General features: G+C 37.6%; 3 protein-coding genes across 6 annotated transcripts in view; 2 read left to right on the top strand and 1 right to left on the bottom strand.

The window, feature by feature from the left end:
• Positions 1 to 26,710, bottom strand: part of FAM114A1 (family with sequence similarity 114 member A1) — a 117,029-nt gene that overhangs the window by 83,547 nt on the left and 6,772 nt on the right. The window lies entirely within an intron of this gene.
• On the top strand, positions 1,883 to 26,060 carry TLR6 (toll like receptor 6). Of its 3 annotated transcripts, XM_081795507.1 has the most exons (4): positions 1,892 to 1,993; positions 15,886 to 16,046; positions 18,185 to 21,751; positions 22,009 to 26,060. In XM_081795507.1, the coding sequence occupies exon 3, from the start codon at positions 18,253 to 18,255 to the stop codon at positions 20,665 to 20,667; it is 2,415 nt and encodes an 804-aa protein (XP_081651633.1). In that variant the 5' UTR covers positions 1,892 to 1,993; positions 15,886 to 16,046; positions 18,185 to 18,252; the 3' UTR covers positions 20,668 to 21,751; positions 22,009 to 26,060. The 3 variants fall into 3 exon arrangements, with proteins under 3 accessions (XP_081651632.1, XP_081651633.1, XP_081651631.1); XM_081795506.1 differs by lacking the exon at positions 15,886 to 16,046 and having other exon boundaries at positions 1,883 to 1,993; XM_081795505.1 differs by lacking the exons at positions 1,892 to 1,993; positions 15,886 to 16,046 and having other exon boundaries at positions 16,697 to 21,751.
• Positions 1,883 to 26,710, top strand: part of TLR1 (toll like receptor 1) — a 47,289-nt gene continuing 22,461 nt past the window's right edge. Inside the window, exon 1 of one of the 2 annotated variants that reach the window (XM_078446207.2) lies at positions 1,883 to 1,993. The gene's annotated coding sequence lies outside the window, so the exon portion shown is untranslated. Of the gene's footprint in view, positions 1,994 to 20,955; positions 21,048 to 26,710 lie in introns of those variants that run through there. The other variant, XM_078446209.2, reaches the window with a different exon arrangement.

Below are 26,710 nucleotides of genomic sequence, written 5' to 3'. Positions count from 1 at the left end.
CAATGCCTGGCAAGGAGATAACCTAAGTAAATAGACCAGATTTTATGAAAATGATAGCACGCTCTCCATACACCTCTGCACCTTGCTTTTCTTCACTTATTAGTGTATCCTGAAGTCTTTTCATCTCAACAAGGAAAAACGTAAGGCTTATATAGAATTCCAAAGCTCCTTAGTATTGTAACTTCTCTTGTGTTCCCTGTCCCACCCACTTTATATTCATTATCTTCCCTAAAAATCATAAGTACTCCCATTTTAGATAAATAAATGGAATCTTTGTGAGATTAAGTAATTTGCCCAAGACCACACAGCTAGTATTTGGCATTGTGAGTTCAGCCCAGTATGATCTGTTCCTCTGCCGTCCTGTCTTCCATGTTACCTGACTTCTGTGGGTTTTGTCATGTCCTTAAAGATGTTTCTCAGAATTATAACAGCTCCGAATAGCAGCATTATGAAATGTCCTAGTGAGGGTTTGTTAAGTCATTGTGCAATGTGACCAAATCTGCAGTGATGTGTCTGTGTGTGCGCACATGTTGTGTGTGTAAATACGTGTGTGTGTTTTCTTCAAGGCTTTAGTCCAGTGTTGCTTAAAACTCCCTTAAAACCCCAGCTGGCCCTTTTCTCCTCTGCCTGTTGCACAAAGCTGGTTTCCCAGTGTCACAGATACCCACTACTCCCTAGCTGTTTCCTTTGGTTGGTCCATCAGAGACCCATCGGCTCCTTGCTGACCCTCCCCACCTAAGAAGACTTCCTGTTATGTTTGATGACTAAGAATGAATAGTAAGAAGCTGGCCTTCCCTTCCTCCTGAAAGCAGAAGTGATTCTTATCCAAATGTCTCACTTCGTTATGGGTCAGACTGTAGGGTCTTAACTTGTTTTTTGTATAGATGAGGTAATGCCAGACAGTGATTATAGAATGGTTATTTAACTCATATGTTCATTTCTTTACATATTAGTCTTGATTAAGTGGAAAGTCTGGGGAATTGGATATCCTGGCTGCCTAAAGTATCTGGTTAACCAGACACCTTCTTTTTGTATTAACCTTTGTTGATTGTTCTAAAATTATTCTAAATGGCCTTTAGAAAATTGATTTTTAGTCCTGCAGCATCTGTGTTATTATTCTAGAATTAAGAATTCATGCATTTAATAATACAAAATGTTGGGGGTGCCTGGGTGGCTCAGTCTGTTAAGCATCAGACTCTTGACTTCAGCTCAGGTCATGATCTCACAGTTCATGAGTTTGAGTCCCATGTCAGGCTCCTTGCTGACAGGGTGGAGTCTGCTTGGGATTCTAGCTCTCTCTCTCTCTCTCTCTCTCTCTGCCCCTCCCCCATTCTCTCTCTCTTTCTCTCAAAGTAAATAAACTTAAAAAGATAATAATACCCAATGTGGTCAGAATGTGGAGAAACAGGTTCACAACTTCCCCTAGTTGTGGCTATATTATGTATCAACCACTAAACTTTCCTTGAAAGTTGATTTTTTAAAAAACAAATCTTGGACCTAAGCTAATTCTGCTTTAGAGTATCTCGTCCAGCTAAAATAATGCTCCAAAATTGCTTGATAATGGTGGGTTGCAATGATTTTTGGAAATATTAAATATCCTGATCATGGAAAACAGGCAGTATTCAATAACTTTCTCCTCTGGGTGACAATTTAACGTTCTGGCTGCATACTTTGCAGATAAACATTACCTTAGAAAAAGCATTTTTTTCTTCACACTGAAATTGTCCTAAGTCGTGTGCTCATACGAATTTAAAAATTGGATTACTGTTTTAGTCTGTAGCCCAGGAAAATCTGCTGGCCCACATGCTTGTCACGTGACTGTTGAAAGGGAAATTCCTGTCTAGGAGTAATTCCAGGAAGGTCCAACAGATGGCAGAAAACAGTTTCTATGGTCCTGCTCTACTTCCACGAAGGACACGCAGTTTGTCAAGCACTTTTATCTTCCTGATCACATAGAAGTTACTTTCTCTTCTTCTGAGAAGGAAACACGTTGGTAAGTAAAAAGGCTTTTATGGCTTTTTCAAATTGTGGAATAATTACTTCATATATGCAGGAAAATATCAACAATTACATAGGAAACAGTTACTAAAAAATGTTTCTTTGAAATATTTGCAAGATGATTTTAGGTGTCTTTTTAAACATGTTGTGAACGTCCTTGGAATTCACAAGGCGGATAAAAAGTAGGGGGTCTTTTTATGACTGTCTTGAAAAGGTATAAAAATCACTAGCACTGCAGCCATAGTTCAGGGAAAAACAGGATGTTGGTTCTGTTTTCGTCTACATTTCTCATCACCTCTCTCCAGTTGCTCTCTTTCAGCGACATGCGCAGCAGTTTCTGCCGCTCCACAACTTATGTATTTTTATAGTAGGCACGGGCATTTGATCTTCCCCGCACACGGCACTGTATGTGTTCCTTGGTCTCTGTCACTAATGTAGGAGTATTTTGAAAGCAGTGCTGTTCACAGTTCTATCCCTGGCTCCTGCCGCCTGGCACAGTGCTGGCACGTAGTGCCCTCTGAATAAACATTTATTAAATGGAGGAAGTGGCAGGGACGGGTCTAGCCCTGATTTCTTCCAGGTCTCTTATCTAAACGTTGACAAATAAAGCAGTGTCTTTCTTGCGTATTTGCTAACTTGACTACGGACTCACACTTAACCTCACTTAATATTTTTTCATCTTGTCTTTTTCATAGACTGAATTTTCATGGATCCTATCCACCACAGTTTCTTCCCCCTTGAAACAGGGCTTCTTCCATCTGTCTTTTTTCTCCCTCTTTTTATTTGATGCATTAAAGAAAAAAAAAAAACGTTTACCTTTTATCTCTCTTTACTTCCTTTTAAAACAAATGATGAACTCTCTGAACTTCTGCTCCCTTTTTTCCCCTCTCCTTTATTTTTCTTAAATAGAAAAGCTCCTGACTGGCTTGTTAAGTGTATACACGAGGAATCGCTTGAGGATATAAATGCCCTTGGAGGAATATTTGTGTTTGGGGGGCAGGATGCTCACAGGGCAGCTGGTCAGCTTTCCGACCAGGTGGCTAAGTTTCAGTCCCCTGAACAGACACCGTGGAGGGACCTCTGGGTGGGTTCCCATCCACAGCGTCAACTATCTAGCATCGTGTGGAAGACGTTTTCTGTATATGTCGATATCCCAAATAATACAGCATGCTTCTTTAAATATAAAATATTTTTACATTAGCTATATTTTGAGCTAAATCTTTTTTTTTTTTTTCAACGTTTTTTATTTATTTTTGGGACAGAGAGAGACAGAGCATGAACGGGGGAGGGGCAGAGAGAGAGGGAGACACAGAATCGGAAACAGGCTCCAGGCTCCGAGCCATCAGCCCAGAGCCTGACGCGGGGCTCGAACTCACGGACCGCGAGATCGTGACCTGGCTGAAGTCGGACGCTTAACCGACTGCGCCACCCAGGCGCCCCAGAGCTAAATCTTTTGAGTTAAAAACAGATCAAAATTAAAAATTTTTCAAATATACACAAAAGTATAAGAAAGAAAATTAAATGTATCTATGATTCAGAGATGCAGAGATAATGACTGTTAACATCTGATATATTTCTTCCCATTCTTTTTCCCTAGGCTTTGTGTATTTTGTCAGATTTTATCACATTTTACAAAATTAGATCCTCCTACATGTACAATTTTATATTCTCTTATTCACTTAACATTATATTTATTTATAATTTATATTTAAAATAAATAGAAATAGAAATTATATTTATATAACATATTGCTTCAAAAGTGCAATATTTGAGGCTGCATGCTATCCCATGTTATAGGTTTAATAACTGATGAAACTATTTTCTACAGTAGACATTATCATTTTTTTCAATTTCTCATCACGCCAAGAGCATTTTCATAGCAATGTTTTTAGGTGTATTTCCGATAATTCCCTTAGAAGAAAATTCTGAAAAGTGGGATTGCTAAATTAAGGGTAGGCATGTTTTTAAGGAACTTATATATGTGACCGAATTGTCCTTCAGAAAGGTTGTACTAATTTTTCATTTCTTCCAGTAGTAAACAAGAGTTCTTATTTTAGTCCCACTTGCCAACGCTGGCTGTTATATTTTTGAATATTTCAAATTTGGCAGGTAACAATAATACCTCTTTTTTTAATCTTTAAGAAATAAAAAATCCCATTTGATTCACTTTATCTTTTTACAGTTAAAAATCTTAAATTATAGACATCCTAACATTCCATCTGTAAGTGCTTCATTTTATATCTCTAAAAGAAGGACATTTTCCTACATGACCAAAGAACATTATAAAAAATTAACATTTATTATTTTTTAATAGAATCTAATACGGGGTTCATCTTAAAATCCTTTCTCCCCTTGTTACTCAGGTGCCTTCTTTGCTGGGTCTGTCTAAACTGATCATGATTCATCTAGATGTTATGTCCTATTTTGTTTTAATGTGCATTTTTAAAAATTGAAGTATAGTTGATATACAATGTTACATTAGTTTTAGGCATACAACATAGTGATTCAACAAGTCTAAATGTTATGCTATACTCACTATAAGTGTAGTTACCATCTGTCACCATAAAACCCTATTATAGTAACATTGACTATATTTCCTAAGCTGTACCTGTTATCACCTTGACTTATTCATTCCGTAACTGGAAGACAATACCTCCCACTCCACTTCACCCATTTGCCCATCTCTCCACCCTCTCCCCTCCGGCAGCCACCAGTTTGTTCTCTGTATTTATGGGTCTGTTTTCTACTTTTTGTTTGTTTATTCATTTGTTTTGTTTTTTAGAGTCCACATATAAGTGAAATCATATGATATGTGTCTTTCTCTGTCTGACTTACTTCACTTAGCATTATAGATCCATTCATGTTGTCGCAAATGTCAAGTAATAATTATGGTTGAGTCACAATTCCATTGTATAAATATACCACATCTTCTTTATCCATTCATCTATGGTTGGACACGTGAGTTGCTTTCATATCTTGGCTTTTATAAATAATGCTGCAATAAACATAGAGTGCATTTTTATTTTTTGTGAGATTGGGCATAATTCATATTATTAACTATTGATTTTGAATTTTTTGGTAAATGTTCTGAGCAAATAATGTGTTCTTCTTAATTTTGATTGTTGAAAATTAAAAAAATACAGGTAACAGCTAAAAGGAAAATAAAATTCCCTTATAATCCTACCATGTAGAGATGATTACTATTAATATCTTGATATGTATCTTAATTTTTCCACATATATCTACACGTATTTATTGCTACCTGTTTAAAAAATAAACTTTATGTCACTTACATAAAGATAGTAGCAATTTCCCATGGAATTAGATTTTTATTATTTTTAAAGGCCATGTAGTCATATTTAGTTAAATGGAGATAGTAATGATTTATTTGACAACCCACTATTTTTAGACAGATTTCTTTTTCAAAAAATAATTTATTTTGTACTGACTGCTTTATCATACTCTTTTACTGGTTCTAACAGTTTTTCCATTACTTCTCTTGGATTTTACACACTAACAATCATATAATCTAAAAAGAGTGATATTTTTATTTTCTGCATTCCTGTATTTCTGTCTCTCATTTCCCTTTCACCTTAATTGCAATGGCTAGAACTTCTAGAACAGTGTTAAATAACAGTGGGCATCTTTGACATTGAATGTAACAGAAATGCCTTTAAGTTAGATACTTAATATATTTTTCATCAGGTTTTCAAAGTATCTCTTCTTTCTTTTTTTAATGTTATTTTTGAAAGAGAGAGAGAGACAGAGAGAGAGAGAGAGACAGAGACAGAGTGTGAGTGGGGGTGGGGCAGAGAGCAAGGGAGACACAGAATCCCAAGCAGGTTCCAGGCTCTTAGCTGTCAGCACAGAGCCCTATGTGGGCTCAAATTCACAAACCCCAAGATCATGACATGAGCCAAAGCTGGATGCTCAACTGACTGAGGCACCCAGGTGCCCCCATTTTTTTCTTTTAAAAATTTTTAAATGTTTATTTTTTAGAGACAGAGACCTAGCGTGAGCAGGGGAGGGACAGAGAGAGAGGGAGACACAGAATCGAAAGCAGGCTCCAGGTTCTGAGCTGTCAGCACAGCCTGAGGCAGAGTTTGAACTCACAAACCCCAAGATCATGATCGGAGCTGAAGTCAGATGCTTAACCCACTGAGCCACCCAGGTGCCCCTCAACGTATCTTTTCAATATCTACTTTAATTAAAGTTGTATATTTGGTCAAAGATGAATGCTAAATTTAACAAGTAAATTTTTAACATCCATGGAGATGCTCATCTGTTCTTTTCCTTTTATCTATTGATGTGTTATTGTCATAGATTTGCTAATAATAAGCCATTCTTAAAATATTAGAAACATATTAATTAATCATTATGTGCTATTCCTTCAGTACAGTGCTAGATGGATTAGGGTTTCTTCATTCTAAGCTTTTCCCCACCCTCAAATGATTGGAGTTTGTCTCTTTTGTTGTATTTTCTTTTTTTTTTTATTAAAAAATTTTTTTTAACGTTTATTTATTTTTGAGACAGAGCATGAGCAGGGGAGGGTCAGAGAGAGAGGGAGACACAGAATCCAAAATAGGCTCCAGGCTCTGAGCGGTCAGCACAGAGCCCGACGTGGGGCTCGAAATCACGTCCTGCGAGATCATGACCTGAGCCAAAGTCGGACGCTTAACCAACTGAGCCACCCAGGCGCCCCTCTTTTGTTGTATTTTCTAATAATTACTCTTAATTTTATAATATACATACTTAAACTTGTATTTTTCTTGAATTAGCACTTTGAATTAACTTGTCTCTATCTATAGATTCTCGTCAATCAGGCAAGGATCACAACATACTTGCAGTTCACTCTTTCCCTCTCCCCCACTGTCTACTAATTCCCTTGTAATTATTGGCAATTTTAGTTCCAGATCATTATTAAAATTTTTGTCATCAATACTGATTGGAATTTAGCAATAAACTTTCCTACTTTCTTTGCAAAATATTCATTCTAGCATCCCTGTTATGGCTTTTTTGGGGCTGGGGTGATAAAGTTATCAGCTTATTTTTCAGAGGATAGTCTATCCTCTGGTAATTCAGATGGTGGATCTGTCTTGCATGTCTTTTAGTATTTCTTTCATATATTCCGTCTCTTATGCTTCTTGTACTATGTTTTGGGGAAATTCCTCTTCTTGGTCTTCTCACTAATTCTCACATCAGCATTGCTACTCTACAATTCAACTCATTTAATGAGTTTTCTATTTCAATGATTAAGTTTTTAATTTCTATGATTCCTACTCCATTCTTTTTTAGAATTCTCTCTCTCTTAGGATATCATTATCAATCAATCCTCAGTATCTGAGGATAACATTGATAGTTTCCTTGGGTGTTAACTTCTCTTGTATCTTGAGTCTGGTTACTTTCTATTATGGTGTTTGTTTTGTAAGTGCCATGCTTTTTGATTGTGCAACCCAAAATGTGGTTGAGGCTCCATATCAAACTGCTTCTTGATCTGTTTTCACAGCCTATTTATCAGGAGGGTGGACCAAAGTAGTCTGTATTAATTTTATATTGCTGCTATAGCAAATTACTGCAAACTTAGTGGCTTAAAAAACCACATTTATTATCTTACAGCTCTGTAAGTTAGTACTCCAACATAAGTCTTTTTGGGCGTATATAAAGGTGTTGACAAGATTACATTTCTTCCGGAGGCTCTAGAGGAAAATGCATTTACTTGCCTTTTTGAGCTTCTGAATGCTACCTGCATTTCTTGGGTCGTGGCCCCTTCCTCATGGCAGCTCAAGTCCTTCTTACATCACATCACTCTGACCTCTTCTTCTGCCTCCCTCTTTAGTTTTTAAGGACCCTTGTGATTACATTGGTTCCACTTGAATAATCCAGGATAACCCTCTTATTTTAAGGTCAGCAGATTAATGAATTTAATTCCATTTTCAACTCAAATTCCCTTTTTCCATGTAATAGAATATTCACAAGTTCTGGGATGAAGAGTTGGACATCCTTTGGAAGTTAGTACTCTATCATAGTCCAATCTGCTTGTGGATCTCAGAGACTTTTCTTGGTTTCAGTTTCCCTAAAGACTTTTCTTTCTTTTCTTCCTGTGTGTGCGTATTTTTTCCACAATCATTCTGGGGATTTAGAGCAAGAGGAGAAGATTAAAGTATGTGCATATCACCCTGTTGACTCTCATACTTTCTAATGTTTGCAATTGAAAACGCAATGTTTTTGATGCAGAAAATGTTTAGGACATTTAAAAAAAATGGTTTAAAAAGTTTATTGTGGGGTGCCTGGGTGGCTCAGTCAGTTAAGTGTCTGATTTTTGGTTTTGGTTCAGGTCATGATCTCATCGTTTGTGAGTTCTAGCCCCACATTGGGCTTTGTGCTGACAGTGTGTGGAGCATACTTGAGATTCTCTCTCTCCCTCTCTCTCTGCCCCTCCCCCACTCACTCTCACTGCTTCTCTCTCAAAAATAAATAAATAAACTTTTTAAAAAATTTTATTTTTTACCCAAAAATATGACTTTGACAATTTCTGCTTTGGGGTATTTATTAAAAAATTTGACTTAAGAATCAATATTAGTAAAATGCTCCATGAAACCTGGGGACTTAGATATATAATATACTTTTTTTTATAGAGTCTAAGTCTCTATTAAATCCTTTATTAATTATTTCATCCAAATCCTCCTATGATTGTCTTATGCTGTTTGATCTAATTGTAACCCAAAGAAATGCACTAAATGTTTTCACTATCAATATCTCCTTGTGTTTTTAGCATTTTTACTTTGTAAATTTTGATGCAGTTATTCACTGTGTAAGTGTTCTTATCTGTTATATTTTCATGGTGGGCTATTTATTTTTACCAGCCTGAAGTAGTAGCCTCTTTTATTCTCATTGCCCAATTCTCTGATACTTTGACCTAATGGAGTATTATATACACAAACTGTAATTTCCGATGATACGGCTCCCTAGTGTTCTTATCTTTAACCCCTTTACAAGTATCGTATGGCTTGCACATCTCAGAATGTAATATGTACCCTCAAGTCCCTCCCTACTTCTTTCCCCCCCAGTTTTATTGAGATAATTAACATACAACACTATAAATTTAAGATCTGCAACATAATTGTGTATATATGACCACTGCAAAATGGTCACCACAGTAACGTTAGTTAACACATCCATCACCTCACATAATGATCTCTTATTTTTGGTTGTAAGAATCTACTCTATTAGCAACTCTCAAGTATATAATACACTGCTGTTAACTATAATCACCAGGCTGCACATTAGATCCCCAGAACTCATTCATCCTTATATCTGGAAGTTTTTAACCTTTGACCAACATCTCCTCATTTCCCCTGTCCCCCAGACCTTGGCAACCCCTTCCCTTTCTACTATCTGTTAGGCTTTTAGATTCTACATATGAGTGAGATCATACAGTGTTTATTTTCTCTGTCTGACTTTATTTCCCTTGGCCTAATGCCCTTAAGGTCCACCCATGTTGTCAAAAATGGCAGAATATCTTTCTTTTAATGACTAAATAATATTCCATTATATCTATTTCTATCTTTCTCTAAATATCTCACATTTTCTTTACCTATTTATCTGTCAGTGGATGCCTATGTTGTTTGCGTGCCTTGGCTATTGTGAACGATGCTGCAATGAGTATGGGGATGCATGGTTTTCAAGACAGTGATTTCATTGCTTTCAGATATATGCCCAGAAATGGGATTGCTGGATCAGATGGCAATTCTATTTTTAATGTTTTGAGGAAAAAATTAAACATTAAAATGGAAACTCCTTACTGTTTTCCACAATAGCTATACCAATTTACATTCCCACCACGGTGCACAAGGGTTCCCCTTTCTCAACATCTTTGTCAATACAGGTTACCTTTTGTCTTTTTGATAATGTCCATTCAAACAAGTGTGAGGTGATAGTTCATTGTGGTTTTGATTTTCATTTTCCTGCTGATAGTGACAATGAGCATCTTCTGATATACCAGTTGGCTATTTGTATGTCTTCTTTAGAAAAATTTCTAGGGGCGCCTGGGTGGTGCAGTCGGTTAAGCGTCCGACTTCAGCCAGGTCACGATCTCGCGGTCCGTGAGTTCGAGCCCCGTGTCAGGTTCTGGGCTGATGGCTCGGAGCCTGGAGCCTGTTTCCGATTCTGTGTCTCCCTCTCTCTCTGCCCCTCCCCCGTTCATGCTCTGTCTCTCTCTGTCCCAAAAATAAATAAAAAACGTTGAAAAAAAATTAAAAAAAAAAAATTTCTATTCAGGTCTTCTGTCCATTTTTTAATAAAATTATTTAAAAATTTTTATTATTACTATCACTATTATTATTATTATTAGCTATTGAGCTGTATGAGTGACTTATATATTTTGGATATTAATCCCTTTTCATATATTTGTTTATTTTTGTTTTTGTTTCCTATAAAACATAGGCAGATGGTCTCAGATCCAAAAAATTATTGCCAAGACCAATGTAAGGAAGATTTCCCTCCATGTTTTCTTTTAGCAGTTTTATGATTTCAGGTCTTATAGTTAAGTTTTTAATCCATTTGGAGTACTTTTTTTTGTAAGGGGGGTAAGATAGGAGTCCACTTCTTTAATATGTGCATATATCCAGTTTTCCCAACACTATTCACTGAAGAGACTATACTTTCCTTATCAAGTATTTTTAACTCTCTTGCCAAATATTAGTTGACTGTGTATGCATGGGTTTATTTCTAGACTCTTGATTCTGTTCCATACTATTTGTCTGTTTTTATGCTAATAACATACAATACCATACTGTTTTGATTAGTACAGCTTTGTAGTATAGTTTGAAATCAGGAAGTGTAATGCCTCTAGCTTTATTCTGTCTTAGGGCTGCTCTGGATGGTTGGAGTCTTTTGTAATTTCATATGAATTTTAGAATTCTTTTTTCTGATTTTGTTAAAAATGCCATTGGAAATTTAAGAGATTGCACTGAGTCTGTAGATGACTTTGGGTAATGTGGACATTTTAACAATTTAACAATTTGAAGAATTTACCAATTCTGATCCATGAATATGGGTATCTTTTTATTTATTTGTGTCTTCTTCAACTTCTTTCATCAAAGTCTTATAATTTTCAGTATACGGGTCTTTCACCTCCTTGGTTAAAATTATTCCTAGGTATTTTATTCTTTTTGATGCATTTGTAAATGGGATTGTTTTATTTCTTTCTTTTTCAAATAGTTTGTTCATGAATAGATATGCAACCGTTTGTAAGTTGGTTTTGTATCCTGCAACTTTACTGAATTTAATAGTTCTTGGAGTTTTTTTTTTTTATGAAGTCTTTCAGACTCTCTACATGAAAGATCATACATCTGCAAACAGAGATATGTGAACAGAAAGAGGAATAAAATTCTTTCCCACCCTTTGTCAGGAAGTCTATTTTCCTGAGACAAAGGTAGAGTATACCATGTTTTCCTTAATATATTCCTGATACCTCTCATGAGTGTAGATGCTTTTGGATCCCTCCATTAATTTTCTACCCTTCTTTGTTTTTGGTGGCAAGGTGAGTTTTAAAAGTTTCTGTGTTTTCATGGCTGTTTTGCTGGCAATTGGGAGAGGTTCTACAAGAGAAGAAGTGAGGGACTTTTAACCATATGCCATTTTGTAATGAAATTCTCCAACCCAGAAGAGTTTTACTTTTTTCAAAGACTGGTTAATTGAAACACTACTTATCTCAACTATTTTACTATTTCCAATATACCCTTAGATGATGAACAGTGGGTCCTTTTGTTAATAAAACTGAGCAACAAGTAGTCAAAAATCTGCTTTCAATTATTCCTGCTACACGAGGTCCTACTTAAGAAATGTTGTTGTCTGCTCTTGTCTCCTGGGAGCTTCTAGATGTTTACTTGTGCAGATCACCTCCTGAATGGGGTAGAGTGAACCTCACATTCCAACCGTTTGTACCAGTTCCAAGTATGGGGTCTGTGGGTTCATGCACCAGCCTCCACCTGTCAGACAGTAATCTTTCCTCATTCACTTAGCATCAGTGTCATGAATATCATTGTCTGTAATTTGTCATAGTACAGTGAAACTTTCTGGGCTCTGGAAAAGCTGTTATCTCTTATATACAGCAGCTCCAAATTTACATGCTTTCTGACTTCTTCATTGTCCTTTTTAATATCTCTCTAGCTTTTCCTGTTTTTTCAGTGTGTCAGCTGTAGGAACTTGATGTATTCAGATTATCATGTCTCTCTCAATTTGTTGCTTTCAGTCTGATATGAGTTGGAAAAAACACATATCCATTTTTATGGGAATTGTGTCAATGAATGAGATCCTATGACTAAAAAAAAAAATTCCTGTGTCCACAAAGAGTAGAGTATATGTTATCTTGTCTACCTTTTCCCGGTTTGTAAGAATACTTCTAACGTCTACCTGTAGGTGGTTCCCAGGCAGGTGTGGTTGTGGGCGCTCCAGTGTATGTGCAGGATGCTGCCCAGGGGCCATCCCAGCTGCCATTGCTGCTTTTAGGATACTGCAGTTAGAGTTAGGCAGCTGTGGAGCCCCATCTGTCCTGCTAGCTTGTGTTCCCTGCAGGAGCTCATAAATTATTTTCCACGCAGATCAGAGCTGGAATGGTATAGACTCATGAGTGTATTTCTTAGTTTCTGAGACTAGCTTCTTGCTTGCCCTTTTGCACAATTATATCCCCACCCCTTTGTCTCAGTCACAAGCATGGGATCTGTGGGCTGGTGTGCCTGCTTCCACCCCTTCACCAGTCATGAATGCCCAGTTTGGACTATATTAATCATATCTTTTCAAATGGCTCCATAAACAGTGGTATCACCTGTGCCAGCCCAGCCACAACTGGTTTTGGTGAGGTGCAAGTCATGGAGGTGGAGGGAGTAGGTGGTTCTTCCTTGTGACACAAACTTGGTCTTATTCCAATCTTCACCCTCACAAAAGGACTTATCCTGTCATGTGCCACAGAGATTTAGCCATCAAGCCACAGGTAGATTGGCTTTCCAACCTGTCACCCACCTTCCTCTCTGTTCCTTTTATCTCATGTTGCCCTGGCCAAACTGGGTTGAGGATCTGAAAGTCTGGCCAGTGGTGGGCATGGCTTCACAATGACCACGATGAGTTTTTCTCAGGCTCACCTAGTCATTCAGACTCACAGCCCCAATAGGCTACACTTGGTCCATTTTTCTCAGAAAGATATAGGAGAGGAAATACAACACAGGCTTCCTACTTTTGTACTTCTAGTTCATACACGGTCCTTTTAACATGGATGCTGTTTACCATTCAAGAGTCATTTTACCCAAAAGTAATGTTTTTGGTAACACAGTGGACATTTTACATGTGTCATATTTTCAGAAAAGAGCTAGAAAGTTAATCCTATGTAAGATTAGTCACTAGAGAAAGAGATAAATGGGTTTGTTAACCTTTCGCCCATGAGAAGTCACGGGTTGTAGCAGATGGCAGAGTTATGGCCAAATTGAATACTGGTGTAGACTCTTGAGAATGTCTTGTAGTTTCTGGCAATAGCTCTTTGATTGCCCTTTTGTACAATTTTAGATTCTCAAAAGGAGTGATATAATATTTTGGAGGGATAAAAGGACTGCCCTTTAAAAGAGAATAAAGTATTCTCTGAGTCCAAAGAAAAGAGACCATAGTCACATAGTTAACTTCTAAGACAGTTGATTTAAGCCTTTGTCTAGTAAGTCAATGCCCATGTTTCTTCAGAAACCATTTATGTTAACTTCTTCTCCTTTTTTATCCAATTTTTAAAGTCCTTTGTGATTTTATTTTTGTATTCGGTGTAAGAAGTGGTCCAGTTTTCCCAACACCATTTGCTGAATAGACTGTCTTCTCCTCATTGTATATTCCTGCCTCCTTTATTGTAAATGAATGGGCCATGTAAATGTGGGTTTATTTCTGGGCTCTCTATTCTGCTCTATTGATCTATGTGTCTATTTTTGTGCCCGTATCGTTTTGGGTTTTTTTGTTTTCTTTCTTTCTTTCTTTCTTTCTTTCTTTCTTTCTTTCTTTCTTCTACTAAAGCTTTGCAGTGTATTTTGAAATCTAACACTGTGATACCTCTGCTTTGTTCTTCTTTCTCAAGATTTCTTTGGCTATTCAGGGTCTTTTGTTGTTCCATACAAATTTTCATATTATTTGTTCTAGTTCTATGAAAAATGATGTTGGCATATTGCACTAAATCTGTAGATTGCCTTGGGTAGTATGGACATTTTAACAGTATTGATTCTTCCAATCCATAAGCATTGAATATCTTTTAATTTTTTTGTGTCATCTTCACTTTCTTTCATCAATGTTTTATAGTTTTTAGAGTGCAGACCTTTCACCTTCTTGATTAAGGTTATTCCTAGGTATTTTATTATTTTTGGTACAATTATAAATGGTATTGTTATTCTTAATTTCCAATTGTACAGCATAGAAGAAATGGATAAAATCCATTTGTAATAACCTACTGAAACAGAATCAGGAAGAAGAAAATGTGAATAGACTGCTAGCAATAAAATTGGATCAGTAATCAAAAAACTCCCAACAAACAAAAGTTCAGGACCAGATGGCTTCACAGATGAATTCTAGCAAACTTTAAAGAAGAGTTAATATCTAGTCTTCTCAAACTATTCCAAAAATAGAAGAGGAAGAAAAGTTTCAAAATTCATTCTATGAGACCAATGTTACCCTGTTATCAAAACCAGATAAAGACACTAAAAAAAGAGAGAACTACAACCCAGTATCTCTGATGAACACAGATGCAAAAGTCCTCAACAGAATATTAGCAAACTGAATCCAATAATACACTGAAAAAAAATCATTGACCACTATCAAATGGGATTTATTCCAGGGATTAAGTGTGGTTCAGTATTTGCAAATCAATCAGTGTGATACATCACATCAACGAGAGAAAGGATAAAACCATAGGATCATCTTAATAGACGCAGAAAAAGCATTTGACAAAGTATAACATCAATTCATGATGAAAACTGTCATCACAGTGGGTTTACAGAGAAAATACCTCAGCCTAATAAAGACCTTATATAAAAAACCCACAGCTAACATCATACTCAATGGTGAAAAACTGAGACCTTTTCCTCTAAGATCAGGAACAAGTCAAGGATGTCCACTCTCACCACTTTTATTCAACATGGTACTGGAAGTCCTAGCCACAGCAATCAGACAAGAAAAGGAAATAAAAGGAATCCAAATTGGCAAGGAAGAAGTACAATTTTCACTATTTGTCATGACATGGTACTATATATAGAAAACCCTAAAGAGTCCAACCAAAAATTACTAGAATTGATAAATGAATTCAGTAAAGTCACAGGATACAAAATTAATATACAGAAATTTTGATGCATTTCTATATACTTCTCTGTTTAAATTAATGGACTCTATTTTTTTAGAGCAGTTTTAGTTTTACAGAAAAATTGAGTAAATAGTTCAGAAAGTTCTCATGTACCCCTTCTCGGGTACTAGACAGTTTTTCCTATTACAACATTTTGCATTAGTGTGGTATATTATATAATAGATATATTAGTATTAACTAAAGTCCATAATTTACATTTGGATTCAGCCTTTGTGTTATATAGTTATGTGGGCTTTGAAAAATGCATAAGGTCATATATCCACAATTATAATATCATATGGAAGGAACAGTTTTACTGTACTAAAAATCCTCTGTGCCCTGGTTATTCATCCCTTCCTCTCCAAAACCCTAAAAACCACTGATCTTTTTATCTTTAGTTTTGCCTTTTTAAGAATGTCATAGAGTTGGAATTATACAGCATGTAGCCTTTTCAGATTTGTTTCTTTTACTTAGAAATATGCCTTCTGGTTCTTCTATGACTCTTTGTGGTTTGATCACTTATTTCTTTTCAGGACTGAATAACATCCCATTGTTTGGATATACCACAGTTTGTTTACCTTTCAACCCACTGAAGGACATCTTGTTGCTTTCAGTTTTGGGGAGTTATGAATAAAGCTGCTACAAACATCTACATGCAAGCTTTTTTTGTGGACTAGATTTTCAATTCATTTGGGTAAATACCTAGGATTGTAATTGCCAGATAATATGGTAAGAGTGCACTTAAGAAACTGTCAGACTGTCTTCCAAAATGTCTGTACCATTTTGAATTCCCACCAAAAATGAATGAGAATCACTGTTGCTCCATACCCTTACCAATATTTGGTGTTGTTTCAGGATTTTGGCCATTTTAATGGGTGTGTAATGGTATCTCATTGTTTTAATTTGCAATTCTCTGGTGACATCTGACATTGAGTATCTTTTCATATGCTTATTTGCTATTTGATGAGGTCTCTGTTCAGATCTTTTCCCCATTTTTAAATTGTGTTATTTTCTTATCGCTGAATTCAAGAGTTCATTGTATATTTTGGACACAAGTCCTTTATCAGATATGTGTTGTGTAAATATTTTCTCCCAGCCAGTGGCTTGTTTTTTCATTGCCTGAATTGTGTCTTTTGCAAAGTAGAAAAATTTAATTTTAATGAAGTCCAATTTAACAATGTTTTCTTTGATGGATTGTGCTTTTGATGTTGTGTCTAAAAGGTCATCTCCAAACCCAAGGTGACCTAAATTTTCACCTATATTATCCCCTAGAAGTTTTCTAGTTTTATGTTTTACATTTAGGTTTATGATCCATTTATGGCTAATTTTGGTCAAAAGTGTAATACCTGTGTCTAGATCCTCTCTTTTTTTTGTTTGTTTGTTTTTTGTTTTTTTGCATATGGATGTCTAGTAGTTCTAGCACCATTTGTTGAAAAGACTATCTTTTCTTTACTGAATTGCCTTTGCTTCTTTGTCAAAGACCAGTTGGCTATATTTGTGTAGGCCTATTTCTGAGTTATTCATTTTGGTCCATTGATCTGTTCATTCTTTCACCAGTATTATACTGTCTTGATTACTGTAGCTTTATAGGAAGTCTTGAAGTTGGGTAACGTCACTTCTCAGTTTCTTTTTTTTTTTAATGTTTATTTTATATTTGAGAGAGACAGAGCATGAGCCAGGGAAGGACAGAGTGAGAGAGAGAGAGAGGCACAGAATCCAAAGCAGGTTCCAGGCTCTGAGCTGTCAGCACAGAGCCCAACACGGGGCTCGAACTCGAACTGTGAGGTCATGACCTGAGCTGAGGTTGGATGCTTAACCGATTGAGCCATCCAGATGCCCCAGGTAGTGTCAGTTCTCTAACTTTGTTCTTTTCCTTTTTCTCCTATAAATGGGTAATAGTTTATAATTTATTTGCATGCCTCTGTTGTTTAAAGTAGGCATTTTGAATATTATAATGTGGTAACTCAGGTTCTCCTGTCTCCCAGGGTTTGCTGTTGCTGATTGTCATGGGAGTACTGTTGGCTGTTTGTTTAGTGACTGCTCTAAACTATTTTGTAAAGACTATATTCTTTGTTATGTGTGGCCATTGTATTCTGTGCTTAATTCACTTAGTGGCCAGCTAGTGTTTGATAGAGATTTTCTTAAATATCTAGAGATAAAATGAAACAAAACTTTGGATTTTTGTAGATTGGTTCTGTGTGGAAACATTTCCTGGATGTTTATCCAGGCTGTTTACAACTCTGCCCTAGCTTTCACTTTCGGCTTTCACAGAGCCAAAGGTCAACCAAAGGTGAAAGTTTAGGATTTTCTTAGCTCTTTTCTGAACATGCATCCAGCCCTAGACATGGGTGGCTTTCTAGATTTCCTGGTTCACATGGAGATTTCCAAAGACTCTTATCTACCACGTATCTCTTTTGTGAGCTTCTTCCTTCCCTGGCTTTTTGATGTGTGTGCTGTTTGTCACATTTGCTATTCCTTGTTCCAGTGCCTGTGGCTAGTATATTTGCCTATAAAGATTTTCAGTAAACATTACCCAGGAGGTTTCTCCAGCCCTGAGAAAGTTCTGAAAAGAGTGAAACAAAGCCAAGCCCCTGAGTGCATCCCTCAGAGAATGCCTAGACAGGTTAAAACACAGAAGCACAATTTTTTGATGATAAGGTCTGTATTGCCTCCCCTGGTACCAGCAAGCTGCATAACTGGAGAATATATCATATGCAAACAGAAATGACTCTGATAGTGAATGAAAAGATCATTGGGATTTTGTGTTAGGAAGTGGAGGTCTGAGAGCAATCATCCAATATTTATATGTCTTAATGTATATTGTATTTCTAGAATTTGGACACATATCAAGATGCCCTGAAGAACAGCACAACCCTTTGGGGAATAGCCTTTTAAACATCATGACCAAAGACAAAGAATCTATCACCAGAAGCTTTTGCTTTGTGTACATTTTGACCTTAATAGTTGGAACCATAATCCAGTTCTCTGATGAAAGTGAATTTGCAGTAGACATGTCGAAAATGAAACTTACGCATGTTCCAAAAGACCTGTCACCAAAAACCAAAGTCTTAGATATATCTCAAAACTACATATCTAAGCTTCACATCTCTGACATTAGCTATCTCTTACGGCTGGAAGTTTTGACACTTTCCTATAATAGACTCCAGTGCCTCGATTTTAGCATTTTCAAGTTCAACCAGGATTTGGAATATTTGGATTTATCTCACAATCAGTTGCAGAAGACCTCTTGCCACCTTATCAGGAGTCTCAAGCATTTAGACCTCTCATTCAATGACTTTGATGTCCTGCCCATCTGTAAGGAATTTGGCAACTTGACGCAACTGAATTTCTTAGGATTAAGTGGTACAAGGTTACGACAATTAGATCTGCTACCAATTGCTCATTTGCATCTAAGTCACATCCTTCTGGATTTAGAAGGTTATTATGCAAAAGAAAGTGAAACAGAAAGTCTTCAAATTCTGAATACAAAAACACTCCACCTTGTTTTTCACCCAAATCAGTTATTCTCTGTCCAAGTGAACATATCAGTTAACAGTTTAAGGTGCTTACAACTGACTAATATTAAATTGAATAACGACAACTGTCAAATTCTAATTAAATTTTTATCAGAACTCATTAGAGGCCCAACTTTACTGAATTTTACTCTCAAACATGTGGAAACAACTTGGAAATGCCTGGTTAGAGTTTTTCAATTTCTTTGGCCCAAACCTGTAGAATATCTCAATATTTACAATTTAATAATAGTTGAAAGCATTGATGAAGAAGATTTTACTTATTCTAAAACAGCACTGAAAGCATTGAAAATAGAGCATGTTACAAACAGAGTTTTTATTTATTCACAGACGGTGTTATATACATTTTTTTCTGAGATGAACATTATGATGTTAACCCTATCAGATACACCTTTTATACACATGCTTTGTCCTCAGACATCAAGCACATTTAAATTTTTGAACTTTACCCAGAATGTTTTCACAGACAGTGTATTTCAAAACTGTTCCAAACTAGTTAGATTGGAAACCCTTATCTTACAAAAGAATAAATTAAAAGGCCTTTACAATATAGGTCTCATGACTAAGCATATGACATCTTTGAAAATATTGGATGTTAGTTGGAATTCTTTGGAATATGATAGACATGATGGAAATTGCACCTGGGGTGGGAGTATAGCGGTGTTAAATTTGTCTTCAAATATACTTACTGACTCTGTTTTCAGATGTTTACCTCCTAAGGTCAAGGTACTTGATCTTTATGATAACCGAATAAGGAGCATTCCTAAACTAATCATGAAACTAGAAGCTTTGCAAGAACTCAATGTTGCCTCCAATTCCTTAGCCCACCTTCCTGACTGTGGAGCTTTTAGCAGCCTTTCTGTACTGATCATTGACCATAATTCAATTTCCAACCCATCAGCTGATTTCTTCCACAGCTGCCAGAAGATTAGGTCCATAAGAGCAGGAAACAATCCATTCCAATGCACCTGTGAGCTAAGAGAATTTATCCAGAATATAGGCCAAGTATCAAGTGAAGTGGTAGAGGGTTGGCCTGATTCTTATAAGTGTGACTATCCAGAAAGTTATAAGGGAACCCCACTAAAGGACTTTCATGTGTCTCAGTTATCCTGCAACACAGCTCTGCTGCTTGTCACCATTGGGGTCACTGTGCTGGTGTTGACTGTTACTGTGACTGCCCTCTGTATGTACTTTGATCTGCCCTGGTATCTCAGGATGGTGTGTCAGTGGACCCAGACCCGGCACAGGGCAAGGAACCTACCCTTAGAAGAACTCCAAAGAACCCTTCAGTTCCATGCTTTTATTTCATACAGTGAACACGATTCTGCCTGGGTGAAGAATGAACTGGTACCTTACCTAGAAAAAGAAGACCTAAGGATTTGTCTCCATGAGAGAAACTTTGTTCCTGGCAAGAGCATTGTGGAGAATATCATCAACTGCATTGAGAAAAGTTACAAGTCCATCTTTGTTTTGTCTCCCAACTTTGTTCAGAGTGAGTGGTGTCATTATGAACTCTACTTTGCTCATCACAATCTCTTTCATGAAGGATCTAATAATTTAATCCTGATCTTGCTGGAACCCATTCCACAGAACTGCATTCCCAGCAAGTATCACAAGCTGAAGGCTCTCATGACACAGCGGACTTACTTGGAATGGCCCAAGGAGAAGAGCAAACATGGACTTTTTTGGGCTAATATTAGAGCTGCTTTTAACATGAAGTTGACATTAATTGCTGAAAACAATAATGCAGAAACTTTAAAAAAATCAGGAAATTCAATTTAAGAAACCATCATTAACTTGGATTCTGATGAACATGATGGTTTTAAGTTTCTGTCTAGATGATACCTCTATTATATCTACACATTCTGGAAGACTAAATGAAAACTAGGTTTTAACGAAGCTGAGGACCAAGGCTGGAGGCTGAGGTGGTGCTCAAACTTGCCTATTACAGGTAGCTCAGTCTCTTCTGGTTCAACCATTCAGTTTTGAGTGGAAACACACAAGTAAATGGTCATTCAAGGACCTTTCCTCTCCCTTCTCCTTTCCCAAAGAGAGTCTGTGTGAGCAGGAGTTTGTGGGACTTTATGGCAGCAAGGAAAGTCAAACTCAGAAGTGTACCCAATGGCCCTTGGAGTGTCCTATGGAGCCTCATTGAACTCTGGGTGAGCTTTGTCATCCTGTTCAACTTTGGAGCTTGGGAAAAAATTAGACCAGTTATGGAAAATAAAGAATTTTTGTTCACATCTGAGGAAATTATTAAATTTCTGACGCTGTCACACAAATATGCAATTAACCAGTGGGGACTCATGACATAATAATTTATATATATAAAGGAAAATACAGTTGCCCCTTGAACAACATGGGTTTGAACTACATGGATCTGCTTGTAGTTCTTTTTTTTTTTTTAATGGGCTTTTTACAGTACAGTACTATAATTATATTTTCTCTTCCTTGTGACTTTCTTAATGTTTTCTTTTTTATAGTATATTTTATTGTGAGAATACAGTATTTATAATACATGTAACATACAAAATGTTTGTTAATTATTTATGTTATCGGTAAGGCTTCTGGTCAACAGGAGGCCATTTTGAAGTTATTAAGGTAAGTTGAGGTTATTGAGGTAATTAAGTTTTGGGGTTGTTAAAAGTTATACACAGATTTGTGACTACACAGGGGGTCAGCACCCCTAACCCCCATGTTGTTCAAGGGTCAACTGTATAGCCTTTAGTTACAGGCTGTTAAGGACAAAGACATGGATTTATTTGTTTGCAAAGGAAACTCCGAGCCAACTTTATTTGTAACTGGTTATTGAATAGGAGTTTTCTGGTTGTCTTAGTTTTGGCAAATGCCTCAAAGCTGACAAAAGGTGGGGCGCCTGGGTGGCTCAGTTGGTTAAGCATCCGACTTCAGCTCAGGTCACGATCTCACGGTCCGTGAGTTCGAGCCCCGCGTCGGGCTCTGGGCTGATGGCTCAGAGCCTGGAGCCTGCTTCCCATTCTGTGTCTCCCTCTCTCTCTGCCCCTCCCCCATTCATGCTCTGTCTCTCTCTGTCTCAAAAATAAATAAACGTTAAAAAAAAAAATTTAAAAAAAAAAAAAAAAAAAAAAAAAAAGCTGACAAAAGGTAATAAATGCCACCACATTTTAAGTGGAGATACTAGACATAGCCAGGCTGGATGTATTAAAGAATAGCAGAAAGAGCCTTGTAACTACCAACACATATCACCTATCTCCAGAATAGATTCAAAAGGGTGGTTAGATATCATTAAGTAGAGGTTCTAGACCTATGGGGAGATTGCTTTGGATTTCTTCCAAAGGTGAATGAGAGGGTCTCTAAGCATAATATAAAAGTATCCTGGCATCCCACTCTCAGCCTGCAGCTTGTAGAAGAACAAGAGTACACAAATTCAGTGCATGATGTGAGAGCTCTTGGAAGGGCCTGATGAGTGTCCCTGGGAGTTTTGTGGCAGGGGTGGGGATTGTGCACATAAAGATTGGTAAATCATGTTTTGAAAATATACGTGCTTGATAAATTTTGTTGAAATGAATGGATGAGTGCTACCCACCTAGAGAATTCAGTAGGTGAGAGGTTGATGTGGATAGCCCAAAATGGGAATATGAGGAGAGAAGAGAAGCAGTGATTGCAACCTGACTTCCATTTTTTGTCATGGCAAAGTCTGTGAATTTCTTGTAGACCATGTTGACTATGGGAAGGGTAGGTGGGCTTGAGTTGTCATGATGGGACTTCAGCTACCAGGGCAACCTGTTTGCAAAGGGACTATAGTAATAGAAGCCATGGGGTTAGGTGGAAGAGATGTATGGGGGGAATTGCTGCAAGCGATCAGCCAGAGAATATGCCCCCTGCATCAAGGAACTGTGCAATGGGGTATCCACCTGAGACCTCTGAATAACCAACAGATACATCCTGTGAAAGAGACAACAGTTGGACTCTGCCATAATAAGAGCCGACATGATGGCTTGTCTGCCTTACCCAATAGTTAAATGCAGGGATATTTGCTCCTCTTTGTCTAAAATACTCTTCCCTTGAAGTGGTCTGGGCACATCCAGAATATAAAGAAAGCAGAGAAGATGGTGGAAGAAAAAAGAAACTGACCACCCTTATTCCCTGATTCACTGCAAGAAAGACCTGAGATGGAGCCAAGCAAAATTTTAAATTAGGTGTGAGAGTGATATTACTTGGACTGTCCCGGACATTTTAATGCCTGAAATAGAGGTGCAATTATTATAATATGACTTGTCAATAAAATCTATGGCATCTGCCCAAGATTCAGGGTAGATTCTGAATAGATCCTAATAGAGAAAGATTCCACAAAACCTGGTTGTAAGGCAGTGGTTAGAGAAAAAAATAAAGTCCTTTCCTTCTGGAGTTAGCTCATTCAATAACTGAGTTTATTTAATAATAAACCAGTTTCATAATTAATAGTTGTAAAGAAATAAGCATTAAGGGAATTTTATTAGAGTCATCTTTTATTGGCATTAGCCCTCCTCTGCCTTTCAAGAGAGCACTTAATTCTCCTTCACAGGACCTCTCTCAAGTTGTAAATTTTCCTTTGCCTCTGTTGGACTGTTTTCTAAGCCAACAAAACAAAACAAAACAGCAAACAAACTATGTCACACATTTATGAATAGCTCTGAATGGCCACAAGCATAAAATGCCTTTGAAATCCTCATTTTTATCTTAAAACTCCATGCAAATAGAATGTCCCCTTCCTTCATATTTGTGTGATGCCTTTCCATGCTCCAAATCTACTGCCACAAGTTGGGAAGTTTGCCTTAATATATTTTTAGTTATTAATGTCGTGATGAGAATAAAAACTAAGCATGTCAATAAGGTGACAGGTTCAAAGGAATGGGACATGGCAAAGATGATTAGGGAGTGCTTCTGGCTTCAGAGGTTTTGGGCAAGCCTTGTTCAGCATAAAGGCCCTCAGCCTGTGGCGGGGATGGCCCTTCAAAGGGAAGGCACAGTGGGCACAAAGTTGGAATTGAAAGGGAGCCGTGAGCAAAGAAAGCATCCAACTGGCAGCCTTACTGGATGTGTTAGGTTTCCACGGCTGCCATAACCAATTACCACAAAGCTTAGAACACCAGAAGTTGATCTCTCACAATTTCGGAAGCCAGAAGTCCAAAATCAAGGTGTCAGCAGGCTTACTTCCTTCTGGAGGCTCTGAGGGAGAAATGTCCCGTGCCTTTCTCCCAGTGTCTGGTGGTTGCTGGCAATCCTGGCCATTGCTTGGCTTGTGGATGTATCACCCGAGTCCCTGCCTCTATCTTCGCATGGCCTTCTCCTGTCTTCTTTTCCGTCTCTTATAGGGACACTCTCATTGGATTTAGAGCCCTTCTTAATCTAGTATGATCTTGTCTTAACTTCTCACTGTATCTGCAAAGACCCTGTTTCAAAACAAGGCCACATTCTGAGGTTCCAAGTGCACAGGAATTTTTTTTGGAAGGGGGCATTATTCAACCCACCACCCTGGGGAAGACACAACTATCTCTGGTGGCTTGGAGACTCAACTGGGTGTGGCAGTAGAATAAATAAATGCTATCTTGGAGAGAGGGAAAAATATGAAAGAAGCAGCTTGGGAAGTCCCGAGGTGCAAACGAGAGGTAGTGGTAAAGAGATTGCAATGGATGGGTGGGGGAGAATGGGAAAGAGATGGTAGGTGACTGGGATATACATGGGCTAGAGTCTGGGTTTTAATGAGAGTGAAAACACAAAAAACAATGCTGAGAAAGGAGGAAGTCAGTTTCTGTCTAGATTTCTTGAGAGTGATTTGATTAGAAAAGAATGAGAATAAATCACAAAGAGACCTGGAGGGATTTCTAAGGCCATAGGGACTTTCTAGAGGTTTTTAGTTATGGTAAGTTTATAAGGAATCTCAACAGAGCCAAGCGTAAATATGAAGTAGTTTTTATTTTTCCCCACTCAGTTAACTGAATTCTAAAGTTCTCCTCTTCTCATCCCTTAGTAATATCTCAAGCAGATTTCATATCTCTCTAGCCCTTCAAGGTATTAAAAGTGCAATCTAGGGGCAACAAGAAGGCTCTGTCGGTTAAGCGTCCCACTTCAGCTCGTGTCATGATCTCACAGTTTATGGGTTCAAGCCCCACGTTGGGCTCTGTGATGACAGTTCAGAGCCTGGAGCCTTCTTTGGATCCTGTGTCTCCCTCTTTCTCTGTTCCTCCCCTGCTCATGTGCTGTCTCTTCTGGACCTGATGTAGAGACCAGGAATGAGGGGTTGGAAGGCAGATGTCCTTTTCTATAATTGTGTTGGTTAAGGTACAGAACAAGGAGACCTCAAACTCAAGGGCTTAAATAAGATAGAAGTTTCTTTCTTTCTTAAATGTAGGACAAATATAGTCAGGAGGTCTAGGATAGGTAGCTGTGTCTACTCCACAAAGTCATTCAAGAGCTCAGACTGGCCAGTTGGCTCTGTTTTCCATAGCTCTTGCCTCCATTCTTTTTACATGGAGTCACCGGGATGAATGAAGTCCTCTTGTGCTTTCTCTGAGTATGTGGACCAAGGAAGGTGAATGGAGATGTACCCCTTCTCCCAGGTACATGATCACAGGTCTCTAATTACCTGTTGGCAAGGGTTACTCCAACAGAAACCTCCATGAGAGTAGATACCGGGTCCTCTGTTTAGTTACACTCCTAAACTCCCTGGGAGTTTCCTCAGAGAGGGACAACCCTTGGGTGAGGGGAGGGGTGTCCTGCACATTTGTGTATCAAAGCCAGCATTCCCCTAAGGAAACAAATGCTTAGTCTCTCTGTCCAGTCTCCATAAGTGATTCTACTGGCATAGCCCCTTTACCTGGCTTGAAAAGGAGAGAGGATGTTACTTCTCCCCTGAGGAGAAGAGGGTGCAGCCTAAGATCATAAACCCTGGTATCCCAGTGCTGCTGACTTGCTGCCGTCCCCAGCACTCTCAGGTGTCTGGGAAGTATGAGAGTGAGGCAGTGGTGGGGAGGGCCATTGTCTGGTTCAGCTGCTTTTTAGAATGCCCTGATGGAAGTCCTTGGCCTTTGGCAGCTCTCTTAAGAACAAGGGGTATATAACACTTTCTTGTCTTTGGTTTTGGATCCAAATCGTAGGGAAAGTTCCAGTCAATACCCTGTTATGTAATCAGTAGAACCAATAGATGGGAAGGGAAATTGAAATTGTTGGTGGGCTACTGAATTATATAGAAGATGAGCAACTTAAAATTCTATCCTAAATTTGGATTAAATAATCATAAAAAAGACATATCACTCATAGTAGTAGAAGAACAAGCAGAGAATAATAGCATGAATTTATGTCCATTGATTAAGAAAGTCTACTTAATGGATATATCCTAAAGAAATAATTGTTCAGACACATCCTAAGGAAATGCATGAAGATGCTGCTTATGGCAGAATTGTTTATAATAGCAAAAATTGAAAACAACTTAAATACCTAACATCAGAAGATTGGTTAAATACATTGTTAATTAAAATATGCATTGTAAATAAAATGGAATGTTATTTAGCCAATACTAAAATTGTAGATGATGAGGAGAACAGAGGCAAAAGAAATGTGGATAAAATTAAATTTCCTCACAACTTGCAGTCCGTTGACAAATATTGAGACAGGCAGAACATGACACTCAAGGAATTCACAACTGCTCTAACTTTAATGCTTTGCTAGAAGCCAAACACCTTAGCTTGACAATAGCCTGATCTCCAGGATCCTGTAAATCTTCTTTAACATATGAAAATCCTTTTGGAAATTTCTTTGTCTTTATCCCCCCCACTTTAAACTATATAATCAATCTTTCCTCACAATC

The sequence above is a fragment of the Panthera onca genome, chromosome B1, assembly GCF_046562875.1.
Source record: "Panthera onca isolate mPanOnc1 chromosome B1, mPanOnc1 haplotype 2, whole genome shotgun sequence".
NCBI classification, from domain to species: domain Eukaryota; kingdom Metazoa; phylum Chordata; class Mammalia; order Carnivora; family Felidae; genus Panthera; species Panthera onca.
This window is presented reverse-complemented; position numbering and strand designations above follow the sequence as displayed.

Coding starts and splice junctions, on each gene's coding strand:
- TLR6 (XM_081795505.1), top strand. CDS start 18,166: ATGTATATTGTATTTCTAGAATTTGGACACATATCAAGATGCCCTGAA.